The sequence below is a fragment of the Psammomys obesus genome, unplaced genomic scaffold (genome assembly GCF_907164565.1).
Source record: "Psammomys obesus unplaced genomic scaffold, mPsaObe1.curated_primary_1811, whole genome shotgun sequence".
Classification (NCBI taxonomy): Eukaryota; Metazoa; Chordata; class Mammalia; order Rodentia; family Muridae; genus Psammomys; species Psammomys obesus.
Genome location: NW_026591086.1, coordinates 14,863,907 through 14,880,936, shown reverse-complemented (window position 1 = coordinate 14,880,936; position 17,030 = coordinate 14,863,907). Strand labels below are relative to the sequence as shown.

The following is a 17,030-nucleotide window of genomic DNA, read 5'->3' as shown; positions in this document are numbered from 1 at the left end:
TTTAGAAATTATGCTGGTATCTGCTCCAGTGTCCAATAGACCTTGAAAAGTTTTCCCTTCTATTATCAAACTCATCATAGGGCGTTCTTGCATACCCAATGACAAGAACATATGCTGTCCTCCCGAGGAACCAAAGCCTTTTTCTCCTCGAGTAGTTTTATCACTTGGGAAGTTCTGATGTAAACTGGGTAAGATCAAAAGTTGGGCCACTCTGTCCCCAGGCGAGATGGCACTAATCCCTCTAGGGGAGGAACATAACATTTGAATTTGTCCTGTGAAATCTTGATCAATGACTCCTGGATGAACTTGCAATCCTTTTAAGGTGGCAGATGAGCGGCCAATTATCAGTCCCACTGAACCCTCTGGCAAGGGGCCTGCTAAATCTGAAGGTATAGGCTGACATCCCATTATAGGTGTCAATACTGCTCTGGTGGTGGCACGCAAGTCCAATCCTGCTGATCCGGAGGTTGCTCTCCGGATGGAGTCATCTTCACAAACCCTTTTGATTGGTAGGGTGTCTGCTGGATGGCCCCATACATTTGTCTTGGGCCCTGGGGTCGGGGGCCCCTGTTCCCGTTTTTTGGCTGCTCAGTAGAGCGCTCCGGAAGGGGCCTCCCCTGATTGTCCTTAACAGACCTGCATTCATTTGCCCAATGCTTTCCTTTTTTACACCTTGGGCACAACCCTGGCTGTTTGACAGGCTGAGCATTAGGGGTCGCAGTTGGCGCCCGACACTGCCTTTTCATATGACCCATCTTTCCACAATTAAAACACTTTGCATTTGCAGCCTTCTGAGCTGATAATACCGCAGCTGCGATGCCCTGATTAGACAGTGGACCTCCTATCTCTCTGCACGCTTTCATCCAAGCGTTTATTCCTTTTCCTTTCCAGGGAGTAATGGCATTCCTACACTCCTTGGTACATTGCTCAAAAATTAATTGCTCCACAAACGGTATTGCGCCCTCAGGGTCCTCAAATATTCTTCCTGCTGCTTCCATCATTCTAGCCACAAAGTCTGAAAAAGGCTCTGTAGCTCCTTGTATAATCTTTGTCAAATTTCCGGTAACCTGTCCCTTATTTGGTAAACTCCTCCAGGCACGAACAGCTGCCTTGTTGATCTGTTGGTACACCTCAGCAGGATACATTGACTGATTAACAACCCATTGACCTTGACCTGTAAGCATATCATAATTCCATTGAGGGTGCTGATTAGTTGCATTCTGCCTAGCCTGAGCCATGCATAATTCCTGATAAATTGTTCTCCAATCAAGATATTGACCCATAGAGAGACATGCCTTCACGGTATTATTCCAGTCAGCAGGAGTCATAGCATCAGCAGCTAGCCTCTCTACCAATGCCAAGGTAAAAGAGGCACTGATACCATACGTCTGTACTGCCTCCACCAATGTCTTCAGTTGTTTCAAATCTAGAGGAGCATATTGCCTCTGATTTTGAGCATCTTCCCATACAGGAAATGCTGCTTGTATCTTTCTAACTTCCTTTTCAGGAATGCGTGACGGCCTTCCTCCTGATCCTGTGTGTTTTTCCACTTCCTCATAGGGAGGAGCTGTTGTACTGCACTTAAAAGCTACAGAGCCACGCCTAGGTGAATAAGGCGGGACGGGGCCATATCTCTCTTCCTCATATTTTGCAGCTTCCTCATCTAACTCTGCCTGCTCAGCAGGGTCAAGACCCGACTCCTCAGAGTCAGATGACTCCTGCTCATCCTCCCCTTCAGAAGAAGATGATAGAGTGCAATTTTTGAACTCAGTGAGGAGCGGATATAATTTAGGTTTTTCATCCTCATCTTTTTTTTCTTGCGGGGTTGGTAAGAGTTGCAATCTTTTTGCCTTATCTTCAAGCTCCTCTTCCTTCTTTGCAAGTTGTGCTGCCCTTTTTTCTAACTTAGCTAGCTTGGTTAACACATCCTTGTTCTCATGACTTTTCTTTTCTTTTTTCTTAGAAGGCTTCTTCCTTTTATTAGCCTCTTTATCCTTTTCAGCTTCTGATACACTATCCTGATGGTCTGACAAGACCCGCTGGCCTTCCTTGATCTTTTCCTTGCACCTCTCATCCTTAATGCACGATTTGAACAATTTATACAGTGGCCATACCCCTGGTCTTAGGGTCCCCTGTTCCTTTTCTCGTGTCAGATCCCCACTTAGCTTGCTCCATGATCCTTCCGTAAGGGACCCGGAGAGAACGAACCAGGGAGCCACTCGATCTACTTCTTTGAGAAAGTTCTGCAACACCCGATCTGGGACCTTAAGCTCCTTCTGTTTCAACAGCGCCCGCGCTGCTTCTAGAAGCGGCTTATTCGGATGGTTGCCCATTGCTCCTTTATCTACAGGGGAGGGTGTGGCAACTCAGTTATCCACTTGAGGATTACAGCCAAATTATGCAGTGTCGCAAAAAGGACGAATACAAACCGTATCCCGTTTCCCACAATTAAGACACAGACAACAGAAAAGAACGAAAACGAGACTAACAACGAGAAACGGAATCACCCAGACCACAGAAATCATACCTTGCTGAAAAGTCTCCGGAGTTTCTCAGGTCACTGGCTTGGATCCTCTTTCCGACGAGCAGTCGGGGTCCTCAAAGCTGTCCCTCTACCCGGGTTCGGCGGCTTCCCGGGTTTCGGCACCACTTGTCGCGCGCAGCCTTCGCCGATAAGGATGACGCGGCAACCGAGGAGTGTCCAGCAACAACTTTATTGTTACAGCTCTTTTAGCAGATGGTGAAGGAAGGACCCAGTTGTGCTCTGCTTAAATAGCCAGTCAAGGCGACGTGTTCGTCTGTGATTGGTGCTCCACACAAAACCTGATTAGCATATGATCCCTAATTGGAGGACCACATAAGCCTACATAAGCATAAGGTGGCACATGCGCAGATCGCAAAGCCTTTGGCGGGAACCGCTCCCGCCAAAGCAATGCTGGCAAGAAGAACCAGGAAGCAGGAGACCGGCGCCACCTTGTAGTGGCGGGAGCGGCTCCCGACACCCAAGGCTCTTTCTGTAAAGGAGAAAAAGAATGCATCTCTAGTAAATCTAACCAAAGGTTAAACATTTTAAAAAAATGCTTAATGTAATGGCTCAGTGTCCATTGCGGAGCCTGACATTCCATTTCTCAACTACATAGCAGCATCTTACTGCTTTGATTTGAATGAGCTGAGCACTTAGTGCTTTTTTTAGATGACACAAACACATGATCTCTTAGAGTAAATAATCACTAGAAATGAATTGCAAGTTTTAAATATTTAAAACATAGCTAGTTTATACACTTCCAGAAAAATCTTCAAAGAACACTATTTTTCCTAATAACAGCATGCAAATTGCCTGACCCTAGCCTACTCTCACTATCATTGTCTAATAGGCTCAAAACCCAAACATAGCTTGGTATGGCTGTACACACACCTTTAATCCAAGTACTCAGGGAGGCAGAGATTGGCAGTTCTTGGTGAGTTCAAGACCAGTTTGATCTATATAGCAAATTCTAGGACAACCAGGGCTATAATAGTGAGATCCTGTCACACACACACACACACACACACACACAAAAACATACCTAAGTCCATCTTAAAATTCATCAAAAAAAAAAAACCCCACACATTTAGAAGAATAAAAGCACATAATTATAAAAATGACAACACTTCCAGAATGAATTATCATTAAAACTTAACCTGAACAGAACACCAACAGCACAGGCTCTAAGATCAACAATCAATAAATGAGACCTCATGAAACTGAAAAGCTTCTGTAAAGCAAAGGACACTGTCGTCAGAACAAAATGACAGCCTACAGACTGGGAAAGGATCTTCACCAACCCTATATCTGACACTGACAGAGAATATGCAGAATATATAAAGAACTCAAGAAGTTAACTAGCAAAAAATCAAGTAACCCAATTAAAAAATGGGGTACAGAGCTAAATCTAAAGAGGACTATCAAATGGCAGAGAAACCCTTTAAGACTGCTCAACATCCCTAGTCATCAGAGAAATGCAACTCAAAACAACCCTGAGATTTCACCTTACACCCATCAGAATGGCTACAATCAAAAACTCAAGTAAGAACACATGCTGGAGAAGTTATGGAGTAAGGGAAACCCTCTTCCATTGCTGATGGGAATGTAAATTTGTACAACCACTATGGAAATCAATCTGGCACTTTCTCAGACAATTAAGAATAGTGCTTTCTCAAGATCCAGCTATACCACTCCTAGGCATATATCTGAAACATGGTCAAGTATACAAGAAGGACATTTGCTCAACCATGTTTGTAGCAGCTTTATTTGTAATAGCCAGAATCTGGAAACAACCCAGATGTCCCTCAACAGAGGAATGGATACAGAAATTGTGGTACATTTACACAATGGAATACTACTCAGCAATATTAAAAGCAAGGAAATCATGAAATTTGCAGGTAAATGGTGGGAACTAGAAAAGATCATCCTGAGTGAGTTGTCCCAGAAGCAGAAAGACACATATGTCATATACTCACTTATAAATGGATATTAGATATATAATATAGGATAAACATACTAAAATCTGTACACCTAAAGAAGCTAAGCAAGGAGGAGGACCCTGGGTAAGATGATCAATCCTCATGCAGAAAGGCAAAGGGGATGGACTTTGGAAGAAGGAGAAAACAGGAATCAGGACAGGAGCCTACCACAGAGGGCCATTGAAAGACTTTACTGAGAAAGGTATCAAAGAAGATGCTGAGACTCATAGCCAAACTTTGGACAGAGTACAGTGAATTTTATTAAAGAAGGGGGAGATAGGAAGACCTGGAGGGGACAGGAGCTCCACAAGGAGAGCAACAGATCAAAAAATTCTGGGCACAGCAGTCTTTTCTGAGACTGACACTCTAACCAAAGATCATTCATGTAGATAACCTAGAACCCCTGCACAGATGTAGTCCATGACAGCTCAGTCTCCAAGTAGGTTCCCTAGTAATGGGAAAAAGGACTGTCTCTGACATGAACTCAGTGGTTGGCTTTTTGATCACTAACCCCTGAGTGGGGAGCAACCTTACCCGGCCACAGAGGAAGACAATACAGCCAGTCCTGATGAGACCTGATAGGTTAGGGTCAGAGGGAAGGGGAGGAGGACCAATCAGTGGACTTGGGGAGGGGCATAGGGGAGAGACAAGGGCAGGAGAGTGGGATTGGGAGGGGATGAGAGAGGGAGCTGCAGTGGGGACACAAAATGAATAAACTGTAATTTATAAAAATATAAATAAAATTTTTAAATGTGAAAAAAAAACTTAAAATATACTGGAGTCAGCGGATTATTAGACTAGAAAAGGAGGACTTGAAGTTGGGAAATGGGTGGTAAGATGGAGGCAGACCTGAGAAAAATTAAGGGGGTGAGTTGGAATTAATATGACCAAAATACATTATGTGAAATTCTCAAAATAGGAATAAAGATGTTTTTAAAGAACGAAAGGAAAAGAAACCTAGAAAAAATGAAAATATTGATATTTATGCTATTCAATGTTCTAAATAAGTTAAATCAACACAGTATCTTTTTGCTATTAAAAATGAAGTCGTATTCAGTCTTTCAGAGCATTCTTTTGTACCATCAGCTGATAGGAAAGCACCCACATACACACATACCAAGAAAAAAAAAATCACATTTGAATTTTTATAGGCCCTAAATAGAGACTGAAAGTAATAGTGAGAACTACTATGCCAAGGTTAAAGGCCCATTTCTACCCTCAGCTTTCAGGTTCGAGGATCCTAGAACTAATTCTGAGTTGTGAAATTGGAGTCTGTCCCCAGCCAGAGTGGTAAACTTAATGCATCGTTAATTGGGGCTGCTCTCAGCCGCCAAGTGAAATAGTCACAGCCATTCGATTTTTAAGGGAAGACAGTGCAGCAGAAGCGCATTGTAGAGGTCTTTTCATAAAAGCCATCCCGTGTGCTCCATCTGCACGTGCAATCTGCTTGTGTGTTTTCAGCCAGCTTGCACGGGCAGATTAATGCGCACAATTAGAAAGCAACCTCACAGGCATTCAATAAACGGCCTTCATTATTACACTCAGGAGAGTGCCTTTGGTTGTCAATAAAAGCCTAGTTTTCTGCCTGTTAGCTAAATAATTGACAACACTAAAAATAATCAGAAGTAAATGAACGGAGTCAGGAACAAGGTGTGAAGGAAGAACACTTTAGGATGCTCCGGGGGTACCTAGGGTGGCCGCCATGTGCCCTTTCTCCATTTCTCCAGCAGCTGGATTTACAGTCCGCTCAAGTCCGCGGCTGCCCTTCTCAGCAGCAGAAACACATTGTTCCTGGTCTGCTGTTTGCACCACACATCACCGCATGCTGAAACTGGCGAGGTATCGACTCATTTGAAAGAACTGCTTATTTGGTTTCTAGGTTGTGTTCCCTTGCCTGACAGCTTCAAGAGACTCTCGTTTGGCTCTGGGAGGCAGATGGTCTGGTGGGTTAGGTGGAATCTTTGCACTGTTAGGATTCAACAGCTTTGCTAGACCTTTTTTTTTTTTTTTTTTTTTTTTTTTCTTTTTAATTTTGTTTTTTAAAAATTTTATTATATTTTTTTTTTTTTTTTTTTTTTTTTTCACCTGCTAAAAACTGGTTCTAAGAAAGTGCAATAAAGACTTTTCTATAGAGGATCCGTCTTTTCAAAGAAGTTCCTCTAATATTTTCAGCTATAGTATGGCCATTCGTTTTATCAGCTATTGGTCTCTTAATTTCAAAAGTAATTCAAAACATAATGTTCTTAAAAGAAAAAAAAATTCCTTACATATCTATACTTTTTGTGTTACTCAATAGGCTTTAAAAATCAATTTGAGATACTTCTTGGGGTTTTTTTTGCCAACTTCCCTTTTTTTCCTGGCTAACGGGGACTTTCATGATAAGCAGGAGAGAGAGCAGGAGTAAAATGTGCATGTAATTGAATTCACGAGTGAAGTGGCTGACAGCAAAGCCTTCTTTTCTTCTTTACAGAATAAGGGTGATTGATTTTTAGCATTTAGTAAAACACAAACTCAAGAAGCTGGGGTACTTTGAAAAGAGAGGAAGCTGGGTAGAACAGCCTCCCACCTTTGAAAACTCCAGGAATTTCTCCTCCTACACCTTGCCCTGTCTCAAACTCAAAAGAAGAACTCAACTTCCCCCGCCCTGACCTTAACTCGGTGAAGAGCAATGCACAGGATTTGGGAATTTTTCTATTCTTGCCACTGAGCCTGAACACTACTTGACAGAGGCAGGCTGAGCCCGGTGCTCCAAGAATGCTAGACTTAGGGAGAAGGCACACTCTTAAATGTCTTATTCACGAGCAGCTCAGTATCTGAGCGATCCCCAGACCTAGAAAAAAGGGACTGGAGGGTTTAATGGTTAGCTCAAGAGCAGAGCTGAGCAATGGAGCTGAGATTTGGAACCCCTGTCTGCTTGGTTCTAACTCTGCATTTAGAATTATATCTTAATTATTAAATTATAACTCTGATTGTGCTACTATTATGAATTATAATGTAACTATCTGATATGTGGGATATCTCATATGCAACCTCCCCCCAAAGGGTTTGTGATCTACAGGTTGAGAACCATTGCTCTACAGGCTACGACAGAGTAGATTTTCTGCATTAGCAACAATGGTATTAGCATATAAAGTATTATTATTCAGGAATCATACTAGAAAAACTGCCTTGGTTTATAACCATCAATTTTGAGCGACAGAAATAAGTAATAAATGATATCTTAATTCTTGGCTAGAAAACAATGGTAAAACAGCCCTCAGTTCAGTAGATAAATACTACTTAGTTTAAACATTGCTTGGATATTTCACTTCAAACATCTTCCTCCTTACAGCGATACCCTAGGGATCAGCACAGTCAGAAGAACCCAAAAATCCAATTTATTTATAGGGAGAAATTCCTCCAATTTAGTCGGATTATTGCTCATCAGTTGACCGCTGGAGAATACTTTGATGAGCATGAGTGTCTCGGTCTCAGATTCCCTGAGATGGTAGAGCTCAGTTACATGATTAATATCGTGCCAACAATTCAACACCCAATGTTTGAAAAGTTGTCATTCCCTAGAGCTGGAAATCTAAACAATAAGCCTGTAAGGAAACAAAGTTCTGAGGGCACAAACTTACGACTGATGATGCTCTCGAAATGTGTCTCTTCTGATGTTTTCTTGAAGTTGCTTTTTCTCCTCTAGTTTATTACTCTGAAATTGAAAATATCAAAATGTGAACTGTTATGGAAGATTGAGTAGAATCACCATGTTTAAGTTCTCCCAAGTCCTGTGTTCTACTAGCTCTGGAAATCCCAAGATAGTCTCTCCTCTCAGAACACAAAAGCACTACACCAAAGGCCCCAAGATCCTTCCAAAGCTCCTCTCTCACCACCTGACTGGCTAAATTGCAGAATAAAAATTTCACAATTTTATTTCCGCTCAAATGACAGCAACGTTTATTTTTAAGCTAGTGAGTTTGTGAAACATGTGATGTAAACAGTACACTTCCATACCAAGCATGCTAAGTTAAAAATAATAATGCATGGTTAAATAGTCCATGCAAATGTGTATGTGTGTGTCACACATTTGACCAAAATATTCAGGAAAAGGTTTTTAATAATCCAACCCAATCCCTTCTGATTTAGACACTTAGAGCTGTTGAGAAACTATGTGGCATATGTCTGAAAGAAGCTATCCACTTGAGTAGAAAAGAGTTCTTTTTTTAATTAGTTGTCTTGAGAACCTTCAGAAATGTGACTTCATATTTGATATCACTGTCACCATGGCTCTGGCACATTTTAACTTGATTTAAATCAAAACCACTTGCTTTTTTGCTTGCTGTAACCCTGCTGTCATTTTTTTTAAACGTGCCTAAAAAAAAAAATAGATAATATTCTTCGACAAAAGTAAATTTTAATAAAGAGTAGAAGCAAGTTCTATAACACAGGAGAAAACTGAAATTTTAAAGGGGTCCAAAGGAGAAACAGCTGAGTTTAATTATTTAAAAAAAAATTCAGATTTGCTCAAAAAAGTTCTGTGAAAAAGAATATTCGGAATCGTTACTTTTAAGCTGTGATGCGAGTCTGGCTCCATGGTTCAAGGATGAGAAGCTTTCCCATTTTCAAAGGCAAAATAGATATTTTCCATCTATGTTTTCCAACAACAAAACCTATAGTAAGTATTCTAGGGTCCAGGGAATCAATTATGCAGCTAGCAATTCAACTGTTAATGAAACAGGATTCTAGTTATAACCAATAGTGAGCCCAAACATGCTGAATTGTGATGAGCTCTCCACATCCCTGGGGTGGAGGCATCATCAAGCAGAATGTAAACAGAATTTATTGATTAAATCAAGGTCAGGAATCTCCTTAGCAGACAGGAAGAAAGTCACACAAGCTTCTAGAAACAAAAGTGGGTTTCCTTCTTTGAGGTCAGAAATTGAGAAAACCATTTTTAATCTCTTCACTGGTAGATTCCAACTCAGAACATAACACAATATCTTCATTTAACCACTGAAGGTCTATTAATCCCTCAGCAAAAGCCAATGAGTAAGTAGTCTGTAAAACGGAGGCATGTTTGAGGACTTGTACCCAATGTCTACCAATGTAAGCACAGATTTTTTAAATTAAATTTTTATTTTTTATATTATTCACAGTTTATTCACTTTGTATTCCAGCTGTAGCCCCCTCCCACATTTCCTCCCAATCCCACCCTCATTTCCTTCTATGCCCCTCTCCAAGTCCACGGATAGGGGAGGTCCTCCTCCCCTTCCATCTGACCCTAGCTTATCCCTTCTCATCAGGACTGGCTGCATTGTCCTCCTCTGTGGCCTGGCAAGGTTACTCCCCCATCCAGGGGAGAGAGTCAAAGAGCTAGCCACTGCGTTCATGTCAGAGACAGTCCCTGTTCCTGGGTAAGATGATCAATCTCACTCAGAAAGGCAAATGGGATAGACATTGGAAGGAGGAGAAAACAGGGAACAGGACAGGAGCTTACCACAGAGGGCCTCTGAAAGACTCTATCCAGCATTGTATCAAAGCAGATGCTGAGACTCATAACCAAACTTTGGGCAGAGTGCAGGGAATCTTATGAATGAAGGGGGAGATAATAAGACCTGGAGAGGACAGGAGCTCCACAAGGATAGCAACAGAACCAAAATATCTGGGCACAGGGGTCTTTTCTGAGGCTGATACTCTAACCAAGGACCATTCATGGGGATAACCTAGAACCCCTGCACAGAAGTAGCCCATGGCAGCTCAGTCTCCAAGTGTGTTCCCTAGTAAGGGGAGTAGGCACAGATTTGGTGTCAGTCCAAATACTTAGATTTAGTCAGGTCACCCAAACATATTTGCACAAATGCAAATGCTGAAGGAAACTTAGCCAGGCCACTACCACTGACTGAGGGACCTGAATAATATCACTGAACCACATATATTCAATTAACACTAACAATGTCCTATTATATGATTGCTTTATATTTATTATATGAACAGAGATGCAGCACCCTGTAAAAGCTATAGATAAGAGAGCAATGAAGCAATTGATGTTAAATATGCCACAGTGAAATAATAACAGTTTCCGAAGAAGACCCAGAGAAGGGTGAAATTTGAAGTAATGAAGTGTGAAATTTTTTTTTTCACTTGTTGGTTTGATTTAGTTTGTTGTTGTTTTGAGGTTTCAACCTTATGTTTTGCTCACTGTAGAATCCTGAGCCCCACAAAACACTCCCCTTGCAGGAACTGGGGATATCATCGGCTGTAGAAAAGCAAATACATAGAAACTAAATAGCAATTTGGCTGAGCAAAAGATGACCCAAGGCAGCTCATCACAGGTATTGTGCGAGAGCATAAATCTGCAGGCTTAAAAACAGCCCAGAAACCGTGTGTTCTGCCCTTGTCCTCGTTCCTCAGCTGTCTTCTAACTCTGCCTTTGTTCTCACCTGGCAGCTCTGCTCTGCTTCCAGCCTCACTTGCCTTCCTAGCCTCTTTGCTTTGGAGAGGTCGGCGTCAAGACTTGTCATCCTCCTGCCTCAGCCTCCAAATGAGACCTGGTATTAGCATTTCTGAGGAGGAGCACTTGGGCTCTTTTCAGAAGTGTGTGAGATTTTAGACATGTGCTCCCCTGTGTTTACTAGGGATGTTTTTAAATCTGTAACTAGCACAGCTGTGGTTTACAGTAGAACAAAACTTTATGTTTAACAGGTAGATGCTGGCTAATTTAAAACCCATCTATCAGAAAACTCTGTTATCTTCTTTCGCGCGGGGATCCTGTGTTGCCCCAGTTGACCTCAAATTTCCTTGTTTTCCTTGCTTTATTTCCAAAGCACTAGGATTACAGGCACACACCACATGCCCTCCTTAGGAGAAATTATTAAACTCTTTAAGAATTTTAAGACATTTAAGGAACACGGTAGACAGCATACTTCTCTAACGTAGTATCTTACCACTGCCTCTAAGACATTTTGTTAGCTGGGTTATAAGGGCTTGCTTTATGTGTGCATACTCAGTGCAATAAAAAAAAAACCCTATATGATTTCATGGTTTTATAATTTGAATAGTCAGCCATAATGGTCTCCTTTTATTTCACATTGGAAAAGAAAATTCCTTTGAAAGCTTCTTGAAACTTGGACAAAAATGTTTTTTTTTTTTTTCAACAGATTCTGTTACAAGGATGACTTCAACATTCTGGGACTCATGTTGTCATCAACATTCATGGCATTTTTAGTGGTTAAAAAGCTAGGAATTGAAGTTTCCATTATTTTTTTTTTCTGTTGAGAATAACATTGTTTATCTTGGCTACATCTATACCATAAAAATACTAGAGACAGAAAACAAGCTTAGCATACAAACAAACAAGTAAAGAAAAGATCTCAAGCCGTTTATTTCCTTGGTCTGATGGGCACAATATTGGTGCTATTTAAAGCAAAAGCTCTCTCTTGTTCAAGTGATAATTAAAATCAGTCCATGAACTCACATTTCAAATGAAAGACTAAAGAGAAGCCTTTCGAGGAATTGACCATGAAGCTTAGAGTAAAGGAGTTGAAAGTAGATGAGAGTACAGTGATGTAATTTGTTAGGATAAGAAAATTAAGTAAACAGCTATACTGAGCAAGGACACAAGAATGCGAAAAAGAAAAAGGGGGTGCTTAACCAAGGAAACAACAGGGTCCCTAAAGGGGTTAGAGAGGGCAGGAGATAGTGAATGCAGATGGACTGATTCCAGCATGGCAGCAGAGAGAGACACTTTCTTATTCCTCTTAAGATGGGCTTCCAGATACATGGAACAAAGAGCTAGACATTGCAATGTATGCCTATAGCCAAGCAACCAAGGAGCTGAGGCAGAAAAATCAACAGTCCAAAGCTAGCTTGCACTGTATAGTAAGAGTATCAAAGAAGGAAAGAAAGAAAGAAAGAATGAAAGAAAGAAGAAAGGAGAGAGAAGAGGAGGAGGAGAGATTGAGAAAGGAAAGGAGAGAGAAGAGAGAGAGAAGGAGGGAGGGAGGGAAAAAGAAAAGTAACAAAGAGCAAGGTAACAAAAAAAAAAAAAAACGTTCAAAGCCTAATGGCTTTTATTTCTATAAAATAGTAGAGGACGTCCTATTCTGAAAATGAAAGAAAGTGAGCAAAGATCTTGATGATCAAGGCCTAGAATACAAAGGAAAACTACTGGACACTGGTCAATGTTAAAATTTTAGTTGAACTAGAAGCCTGGAAATTTGGCATGGCCAAGAGTGTCAGGTGTGTTTTTTTCTTCAGCAGTTTCACCAATGTGTGTTTAACAGAAGTGAAATCATTGACCCTATTTAATAACAGTAAGCCTTTCTTTGCCTTCCCTGCAAGAAGCTGACAGGATAAATCAAATGAAAGAATATTTGAGCACTTCTTTATACTTGTAATTAGGGTAGGGCACCTTTACTAAAAGCTGAGAGCTGGGGCTGGGCTCGCTGGTGTGTGCCTTAAATCCTAGCGCCTGGAGGGCAGAGGCAACCTGGTCTATACAGCGACCAGGTCAGTTAGGGCAGTATAGTGAAACCCTGTCTCAAAACAACAAACAAACAAAAAGCTAAGAACTAGTTATTGAGCTTAGGATTTTGCATATCCATCCTTTAGTTCTTCCATCCTTATTATGGCACCCATTTCATAATTAAGGCAAGTGGATCCCAGGGAAGCTAAGGGCCCATAGTCTTTAATGCCTGTGTTCCAGAGATAAAATTCTCATTCCAACACCATGGGATTAATTAATGAAAGCCCACTGTACTTCAACATCCAAAGATTTAATGCTTATACCAGTGCCACATAAAAGTGCAGGGTGTAAAAATCTTCTTTCTTAGACACCTGGTATGACTTAAGAGTTTACAGAATTTTAAATATTTTCCAGTTCATACAATGCTTAAATAATTTCATGAATGTTGATGTTTGTCCTTACAGCCATTAGTCCTTGCTACTACTTGCCTTATAGAACTAGAAAGCAACAAGTATGATGCCCTAAGAATATGTATATAAATGCATTTGCATCTAATATGCATAATTTATACTCTACTGGTTTGTTTCTACAGCACTGAACAGCATTCAAATGAACAATGTTTCTTGGGGTCTATAAAAAACATAATGACTTCATTTGCTACAAGCGACTTTGGTAGCCACAGCTTACGGAAGAGGAAAAGGCATTAGATGCCACTGGAATCTTGAGCTGTTTTGAATACTTTCCAAAGTTATGAGGATACAGGGAGATTGGAAAAATGAGGAAAAGACGTAGCATTGTAAACTATTTCAAACATAAACAGGAAGCAGAGTAAGATGAATTCAAAGGGGAGGGAAGGTCTTTACTATAGAGGTGGGAGGTTTTTGTTTTTCAGGTTTATGAGTACTGTGGAAGTATGAAAAAAATCAAATGATTATTTCATCAATATGATTATGAGTAGAATATGATGGATGTTTAGTCTCGGAACATTCAGTTTAGCTGACAGGCTTATTATAGTGACCTCTAAAAACCTATTACTGTAATTTAGATGTGAAGCAACCCTTTGAGACTGATATATGGAATGCTTGGTCCCCACGGCAAGCAGTGGTCACCTTTGAGGCTTTGAGGGAGTTGCTGGCCAGTGCACACTCTGATTTAATACATCCATCCACTGATGTATTAACAGGCAATAAGAAACACCTCTTTAGGGTATCTTGGGGATTGGCCAGACTCCTGGGTAGCACTAGGTGCTTGGCTCTGCTTTGGCTCAGACTTCCTGGGAAGTAACCATCACCAGGGGAGGAGGGTAGAGTTTTGTGAGCTGGTGTCCATGCATGCATTTGCTGTGCATTTTAAAGACCGAGTGCTCCATAAGCATAGTCATTATCACTTCTCCCGGCCATTATCACACTGGCAATGTGGAATATGTCACTTCTAGATAGCTAATATCCACTTTTCTGTCTGACACAAGCGACTAAACGGGCGTTGGTAGGCATGAACAGCAGCAGGCTCATATTCAACAGAAAGGACTGGTCCTGGGAGAGTGACAGCCAATCAGCCAGATAAATCAAGTCCCACTTAAATTAATACTCCACAAATTTTCCTGTGCACAGAAACCAGTGTAAGAAGCTTGGCAGGATGCAGTTTGCTCCAGAGAGCCTGCAGAGCAGCAAATCCCAGGAAATGCCAGTTCTGCCCATTCCCCTCCTTAGTGGGAAAGGCTAGAGAGCTGATCCTTCTCAATCACATTCAAATTTATATCATATTTATCAATTTAGAAAAGCTTAATCCAGTTCATGTTTTGGTCTCTAAAGGTTGCCGTGCCTCTATAGCTCTGTTTTAACACTCTGCTTTCACTGAGCGTTAAAGAACAGAATTGCACCCACACATTAAGAAGGCGTGTTACTGAGCATACAGACATGAAGTGTAAATAACACACAAGCCAGCCAATTATAGGAACTAACCGACACCAAACATGACTTAGGTGAGAGCCTGCAATAACCACAAGAAAAACATTCTCCAGGTTCTCTCAGCCTTTCCTGTCGTTGTTTCCCTTGGTCCCACTTGACACGTAGGCAGACTATGTATGATGTGTTCCTCCTGCTACAATCACAGACCAAAGCTCCAGCTTTTCAGGTGGGAGAGAAGAAGAGAAAGAGATAAACAAAAGCATGGTAAAGACAGAAGTATATGTGAAAGAGGTAGAGAAAAGGTAGTTTCGATAAAGATCTTTTGTGTAATAGATAGAAAACTGGTAGCGGATTGCTGGATCAAGATTTGTAAATAAACTATCTATGCTTTTTATCCGGCATTTTATTACAGTTTGTATGTGCAAATCCAGGCTTGCCACCTCCTGAATCACTATGGCAACAAGTTACTCTTAGACTTGGGAGATGGTACCAGCAGAAACATTTTACAGGAAGAGTTCTGAGAAAGTTGGGAGACTGCCCAAGGTCATACAAAAATGGCACATACTTTCCAAGAAACTAGACTGTTCCCAGGCAAGAAGAGAATTCCTACAGAGAGGAGGAAATGTGTACTCCCTGCTGGTGTTCCATAAGCCACAAGCTTGCAGCTTTCTTAACTCCAACTGCTAAAAACATCTCTTTATGGCTAGCTGTGGTGGTACACACCTTTAATTCTAGCACTCAAGAGGCAGAGACAGCTAATGTCTGTGTGTTCTAGGCTAGACAGGTGAGACTTTGTTTCAAAATAAATAGTACATAAGTAAATAAATAAATAAATCTATTGCTTAAAATGTCGTTTAAATTTTGAATACTTAATCTTTAAAAGGAAACAGGAGAGAAGAGAAGAAATAGAAGAAAATAGAAATAGAGAAAATAGAGAAAGTATGGGAGAGAGAGAAGAAAGGGAGGGAGAGAGGGAAGGAGGGAGGGAGGAAGAGGAGAGAGAAACTAACTGAGGGAGAGGAACAGGAAGAGGGAGAGAGAGAAACAAGCAGAATACAGGGACAGGAGTTCTGCTTCTAAGAGGCATCTATAATAGGTGTCACACACAGTGCTCAGAACAGTAAGTCAATTTCCTGCTCTCATACCTTCGACACTAAGCCTTACTTCCTGTTAGGCTTGTGGAAGGGGAGGGGCTAAACATCTCCCCATTGTTTCTTGTTCTATAGCAAATGAACCCCTCACAAGAGATTTTACCCAAGCTCCTCTGGATACTACACCAAAACTAAAGCATCACTGTCCAGTTGAAAGAGTCTGGCATCACTGATAGGAAAGGCCAGCGCATGCTCTTTCAGTGCTTAAGAAGGCCATGTTCACCTTCACCACATGAACCCTGGAAAACTCTGTGTCTTGATAAAAATACGACAATGGCCCACTGAGTGGCGCTGCTCCTTGTTGCTTTGCCTTTGGGCCAGTCGACCACATTGCTAAGAGGTGAGATAGTTGGTGTGGTGACTCAGAAACCCAACTCTTCTAACTACATCTGTGGACCGCTGGGCATTTCTTTCCTCTCTCTGTCACAATTGGATAAGAGGCACCTTCTCAGATTACAGTGGGGGTTAAATGAGTAGTGAATGGACAGTGTCTCCAGGAGAACCTGACAGCTGGCCCTCAGCGAACATCAGCCAACCTCCCCCTCCACCCTCTTACCTTCTCCCTCTGGATTGCCTTCATTTTTTGGAGCTCAGCTTCCTCAGCTTCCTTCCTGATTCGAATAGATTCTTCTCTCTTTAGCTAAATTGTATTGAGATTACAGACAAAAAAAAAAAAAAAAAGGAAACAGTTACCATTTTTCAGTCTGAACTTCTGGAACACAAAATTATGATGAAAGGCAAATTACTGCTCTAAGCCACTTAGAGAATGGCCAGACTGCATCTCCTGACTGAGAAATCTCAGTGTTTCTTCATGGGTATCTATCTATCTATCTTGCTCACTTACTTGTTCACTCTTTTTCACTCTCTTGCTCTGTGTGTGTGTGTCCATCCATACTTGCACAAGGGAGAAAAAGCAGATATTCCTCATATAAAACTCACAGTATTTATTGTAGAAATCACTAGTTATCTTAAATTATTTTATATTTTATTACCAGCTTGGAATAAACAAAACCATGTTCTGCA

At 41.2% G+C, this 17,030-nt stretch overlaps 2 protein-coding genes across 4 annotated transcripts in view; both read right to left on the bottom strand.

Annotated features, from left to right (window-relative positions):
- Nucleotides 1–2,333, bottom strand: part of LOC129678875 (uncharacterized) — a 5,516-nt gene extending 3,183 nt beyond the window's left edge. The window contains 1 exon segment of the mRNA XM_055609834.1: nucleotides 2,032–2,333. Within this exon segment, the coding sequence (XP_055465809.1) occupies nucleotides 2,032–2,333 (302 nt within the window).
- Nucleotides 1–17,030, bottom strand: part of Epsti1 (epithelial stromal interaction 1) — a 95,339-nt gene that overhangs the window by 52,967 nt on the left and 25,342 nt on the right. For all 3 annotated transcript variants that reach the window (XM_055609858.1, XM_055609860.1, XM_055609859.1), the window contains exons 5-6: nucleotides 16,564–16,647; nucleotides 8,124–8,197 (exon numbers count right to left, since the gene is read on the bottom strand). In XM_055609858.1, the coding sequence (XP_055465833.1) occupies nucleotides 8,124–8,197; nucleotides 16,564–16,647 (158 nt within the window). The remainder of the gene's footprint in view (nucleotides 1–8,123; nucleotides 8,198–16,563; nucleotides 16,648–17,030) is intronic.